The 5,727-nt window shown below is 39.9% G+C and overlaps 1 protein-coding gene across 2 annotated transcripts; it reads right to left on the bottom strand.

The window, feature by feature from the left end:
* Positions 1-2,403: 2,403 nt before the first annotated feature.
* Positions 2,404-5,653, bottom strand: LOC100866943 (glutamate receptor 3). Of its 2 annotated transcripts, XM_086906827.1 has the most exons (8): positions 5,312-5,653; positions 4,647-5,140; positions 4,211-4,537; positions 3,926-4,082; positions 3,656-3,864; positions 3,483-3,572; positions 3,201-3,358; positions 2,404-3,090 (listed from the first exon to the last, which is right to left on the bottom strand). In XM_086906827.1, exons 1-8 carry the CDS (start codon positions 5,475-5,477, stop codon positions 2,721-2,723), a joined length of 1,971 nt encoding a protein of 656 aa, XP_086762953.1. In that variant the 5' UTR covers positions 5,478-5,653; the 3' UTR covers positions 2,404-2,720. The 2 variants fall into 2 exon arrangements, with proteins under 2 accessions (XP_086762953.1, XP_086762952.1); XM_086906826.1 differs by lacking the exons at positions 4,647-5,140; positions 5,312-5,653 and having other exon boundaries at positions 2,573-2,855; positions 2,916-3,090; positions 4,211-4,628.
* Between the last annotated feature and the right edge of the window lie 74 nt (positions 5,654-5,727).

Below are 5,727 nucleotides of genomic sequence, written 5' to 3'. Positions count from 1 at the left end.
TACCACCGAAGGATCCCCACTACGTTGCACGCGTACGAGCACGAGCGACGCACACCCACGCGACACCCGGTATACGTGGGCAGCCATATACGTTGGCATTGGAAGAGGAAAGGAGAAGCCAGATGCCCGCCAACTGTCAAATTTTCTTCCACGCGCAACCACTCTTGCGTTTCCATTTCTATTCTGCGATCTGTCGCGCGTACGTACAATCGATGCTCAAGAAACGGCAACTCCATTCTCCCGAGATGGCGATCCCGATCGTTCGAACATCGCGAACACCCACGCGACACGATCCGTGAACGTATGCGAATCGTCCGCATGATTTCTGTTTTGCACGCTAGCTAAGTAGCCGTAATCGCGATGACGTTTTCCATGGAAATATATATCGTACGTACAGGCGAACGAACCGAGCCGAGTTTCGAAGCCGATGCACGAGTTAATAGCCACCCACGGCTTTCGAGCATGATAATGAACTACCGCTTGGTAAGTCAGCAACACCGGATTTACGAGATCAATCGCGAGCCGGGCCTCTCGTTTCTTCGATAAAGTGTCGTTCAAGACCAAGCGCAAATGTTGTTATTTTATTATACGTCTAACTTCTTCGAAATAATCGTTGGATCGTTACACGACACAACGCCGATAACCGTGTCAAAAATATACGTCCCCCCTCTCTCCTCTCTTATCGCGATTTTATTCCGGTTACAATAGAGAGACAACTCGACAAAGTTTTTCGCGCCACCGACAGACCCCCCTCTCTTTCGTTCGTTCCACGATACTTTCTGCGAAACAGCCCCCCCCCTCCCTCCCCTCCTACCATGTTGCATCATTGTTCGACCACCTCTTCGACAATAGTCATTATCGGCTGGCATTATTGTTTCCTGGTTCGCAATCGTTTTTTCTTTTTTATTATTATTATTATTATTATTATTATCATCATTGTTAACTCGGTGGATAGAAGTCGCGATTACCTGCTCGGCATGCGCGATAATAATGGCATTCTGGACAAGCCCAGGGATGACACAACCTGCCAACAATGAATGCCACGTGTGCCGAGACTAAACAGCGGATATATTCGTTTTTTAAAATGGGATACCGTTGATCGTTTTCGATTACGATCGTTCCGCGACGCGACGCAAATTCAAATCGATGACTTCGAGGTCGTCCCGCGCGAGGGAGTGCAAGGTGGGCGCAGGTGGGTCGCGACAATATCGCATAGCGCATCCTACGTCTAAAATTCACCTCGATATCGCTTTCGATTCATACTCTCCTCGCTCGTTTAAGCATTAGTCATCTACGAACACGACTGATCCCCAGTCCAAGCGTATTTTGCGCGTCGATGCCAAGGTTATCCGGTTCTTCCGACGTAAAGAAAAAAAAAAAAGAGAGAGAAGAACCGCAAACTATATAACTCGAGCGAAGATGCTCGAGCGGTGAAGATCGGTCGAAATTAATCTTTTAAATAACGTAAATATAATACGATACTTAATCTCGAGATTCGAAAAATCGCTCGCTAAATCCTCGCTGAGTAAAAAGTTTGACGACAGAGAGATCGCAACTTTTCAGTGCGTGTAACTTTTTTGTAATAAGGCAAAGGTCATTTCCGGCCGAACGAAAAGCGGAAACGAAGCGCGTGCTCGTCCGTATCCGGCCGCTGCGCCTCCTTTTACTAACTAACTATCGAATATACCAACTAACCCGTGACCAGTGTACACCTTTGTTTATTTTTTTTTCTCAGCAAAAAAGAGAAAAGTTCGATGTTACTTTTCAAGTTAAATAATTTCTTCGCGTAATTTCGTACCTTTCAATCCTTCCTCAACCGCGCGTCCTTTTTTTCTTATTCTCGCGAATTACGAAAGGACGATCTCTCTTTCTCTTCTTCTTGGATTTATAGCATGCAACTATGACTTTCTCACGATCAAATTTCGTGCAATCCCCTAACATTTGAACGATAGATATCCCTGTGTTGACGGGATCGAAGGACGACGAGGATAAAGCGACAGGATCCTCGCGTGTGTTCGATTAGCCGGGCAGATATCGGCCGATTCACGTGGGAAGATAGTCACGTGGGTGAATTTCTTCTCAAAGGTCTTAGGTGAAACATTTCGTACGAGTCTTCGCCGCTAACACGATCAACGTGTAATTGCTCCTCTTATGCAAGCATTAGGGGATATCTGTGTTGCGCAATTACGCTATTACCACGCTTCTTTAATCGAATATTTGATCGAATATTTGTAACGAAATTTTTTCAAATAAAAAAACATATTTCTTGCTTTTAATGTATCTACTTGCATGTATTATTATTAGTTGAGATCATCGATATAACACAGACTATGAGTAATAATAAAACTTTTCCCGGTTATAAATTAATATGATTAGGCCGTAAACGTTACAAAATACAACACGTTTTATTATAATATGAATTTAATATAAGACGAGTTGTTACGGTGATTAACGCTATTAGAAGGAATTATGATCGAAAGGTTCGAGCCCCGTTAAAGTGCAGGCGAGAGGAACGATACAGGAAACTTGTAACTAATTACTTAACGATCTATCGATGCTACCGTGATATAAAGTGAGAGTGATTTTGCTCGCGGGATAGGAATATATGACAAATTAATGAGAGAGATTCTCTACCGGTAGGGAACAAACGAGCCTTTATCACCGTTGTTTCGATCGCGATAATTAAAGTCACGCGATCGAGTCAATTTTATTCGTATCAATTACGTGGGAAAATCATTCTTACGAAGAATTTCCGATAGCTGATTTTTCTTAAATTTGAACGCGTTTCTTAGCAGATTTTCATCTCGCCTTCTCTCTTCCCTCGAGTTCATCCCGAGTTCTCGATCAAAAAATTTCTGCCAAAATACGAATTGATACGTTTTCTTGCATTCGCAGCTGCAAAAATGATGGTATACCTTCTCGAAAATCAATATAAGACAGCTAAAAAGTATTCCACCGGCCAAAACAGACAGAATAGGCGCAATTCCGTTCAAAGTAACGCTATTGTACCCGTTGTCGTAAAATTTCTTTTTCACGAAGTACATGCGTTTTAACTTGTTCATTACTCCATTGTCTTTGTACCGTTGTATGCTGTAAAAATATTCACGAGAATTATGTCAGAATTATGTATTAAAACGAAGCTAAATAAGTTGACGTTAAATTAAACTTATATACGTATATATATATATATTTGTATTTACAAGTAATTAACCAATCCAGTATAAGGACTTCGTTTAGTCAAGATTAAAGCCAAACTATCGATCCCTGATGCTTTGATGTATACAGTTTTACACGGTATTGTTGTCATAGCATTCATTATCGCTTTGGTCAAGTAGAATCCTACTTTTTCGTTACAAACCTAGGACATGGGATATAAATTAAATTAAATTTCATTCTATTCGATATTTTTTTTTAATTTCAATTCTACCGAATATTCTGAAAATAATGTTCTCCTCCTACCACTCATCATCGCCATCACAAACCTGTACGAATCCATCCTGAGCCGTCAAAGGCAATTCTTGTTTCTCCTTTATTAATTTCTTCAGCTTTAAAGTTAGGCTGCGATCGTTAGACTGAAATCGTATCTATTATTATTACACTATATGCTCGGATATTATTCGTTTCATATAGAACCAAACACCACATGTCCTCTTACAGTAATAATCTCGTAATCAGCACTGTTTCTAAACGTGATTAATTTGTACGATCCTTGATCGACGAATTCCTCCATGGTGGAGAAAGGTAAGCTAACCGTAGAAACTGTTAAGAAACTGGTTAACGAAGCTGAGTAAGCGGATAAAATGATCAACGAAGACACGAAAATCGATAGGAAGCCTAATCTCATCGAGGTCTCGCTCGGAAATTCTGGAAAGGAAATTATGTTTTTACACGGGAAAATATTTCTTTATTCATAATTTTCAATTACCTGACAATCCTTGCTGACAATAAATACCCCAAACATGCATGTAATTATCCGTTAGAACGTTCATTCTGACACGACCTCTCGTTTTAATAATGGTTAAAAATATCGGAACGGATACGATCAGACATATTATCACCATCCATATGTCCACGTTGAACGTCTGAAAATTGAGAATTCATTATGACATCGAAAAGGAAAGAAATAAATAATCTTCGTTAATTTTAATTTCATAAATTATACGTTGAAAACCACGAGTAGTAGTGTGGTATACTGTTGAAAAAGAAAAACCTTCAAGTAGGCGGACCAGTGTACAGACGAGCTGTCAGGTTTTTTAAAGTATATTCTCTTCTGCGACATAATTAACGGCAAACTGAAATCGACTGCCTCCAACCTATTGCTGGTCATGCTGAATTCTGCCACACCCATGTCGCTTCTGTTCGATACTAATTCACCTACAACACCTTCCCAAATCTTTTCCTCCTCGTTCCAGCTACCGTACTCCGACATTATGCTGGTCACTTCGATCTTGAAATTCATCGATTTACTCAATTCTTTGACCACCGCCCCCCAAAAAAGCGACAAAACACCATTCTTCATCTCGATGAACAAAGATTCCTTGAAATACAAATTAATTGAAATTTTCACAAAAAAAAAAAAAAAAAAACGGAACAACACAGCGCGAATGAAGATTTGTTGAATATTTCGTCGATCATACGATACCCACGTTGACGATCGATATTCGCATTGTTTGTCCAAATAAATTGTTCCTTCTTGCGTATAAAGTGTTTCTCGTCGTTAAGTTTAATCCTTGTCCAGACTTCCATGTGGCCAGATCGAAAACTCTCGTTTTATCGTCGCGTAAAGCGTACCACTCTCTCAAAACCGGGTGGTCGTAGCAGAGGACCAACATCTCCGTGTTAAAGATCAGATTGAACGGATTTCCAATAGGATTTTGGCAAAAATTTCGCATAGAATTTTCTCGATACGGTAGAAACATCACCAACCAGACGAAAAAAGAAATATCGATGTATCTGGTGATCGTGGAAAATTCAATCATGTTCTCCTTCGTAGTAAGAATAACGACGCACAATGGACGTGTTGTGTAATCTTGAAATTTCCTCTCGTGCAATAGTTCGGAAAAGCTCGTGATCATGGTCAAGATGCCTTGTTGAGAAAAAGCTCGGGACCATATGTAAGCCAGAGACGTTTGATCGAATTCTGAAACGATAATTGTTCTATGCTTTTCTCTACGAATCGAGAAAGAAAGTATTTTAAACGAGAGATTGATATTACGATCCGCCATTTTAAATTAATTGATCTAAATGTTGTAATCAAGTCTACTTCGCTTTCACGCGTACAATTTTCGAGAAAAGTTTCAACAAAACTTACCGGTATGACTGTCTGGACGCACGATTATGATGCAAGTCGTTTCGTAATACTTGTAAACATCTTTAATTAAAAGTATATATTTGTGAATATCGTTTGCATCCATCGGGAACGAGGGAACGGGCAAAAGGAATAACAATATAATCGCGTAACAAGTCACTCGTGCCATCTTACTTCAACGTTTTTTAATACGATAACTCTTTCGTTTTCATCAATGCGTTTTTTTTGGGGGGATTTTTGAAACTCGATAATATTCTTTTCCCTTTCAAACCTCGACCGCTCCTAATGGTAACTACTGAACTAAAATACAGAAAAACCGTAATTACAGGTTACATTGGGACTTATCAAAGGTACACGATCTAGAAATAAGGATAGTATCTCTAATGACCACAGTATGCATCATCCGTGCAATCATACAG

This window comes from Apis florea, unplaced genomic scaffold, assembly GCF_048593485.1.
Source record: "Apis florea isolate Af1SG1 unplaced genomic scaffold, ASM4859348v1 contig_2495_pilon, whole genome shotgun sequence".
NCBI classification, from domain to species: Eukaryota; Metazoa; Arthropoda; class Insecta; order Hymenoptera; family Apidae; genus Apis; species Apis florea.
Note: the sequence above shows the minus strand (reverse complement) of the source record. Positions and strands in the feature narration are given on the sequence as shown.

Coding starts and splice junctions, on each gene's coding strand:
- LOC100866943 (XM_086906827.1), bottom strand. CDS start 5,477: ATGGCACGAGTGACTTGTTACGCGATTATATTGTTATTCCTTTTGCCC. Junction 4,083..4,210: donor ACTGGTCCGCCTACTTGAAG/GTTTTTCTTTTT, acceptor CTCAATTTTCAG/ACGTTCAACGTGGACATATG. Junction 3,359..3,482: donor CTCAGGATGGATTCGTACAG/GTTTGTGATGGC, acceptor CCCATGTCCTAG/GTTTGTAACGAAAAAGTAGG.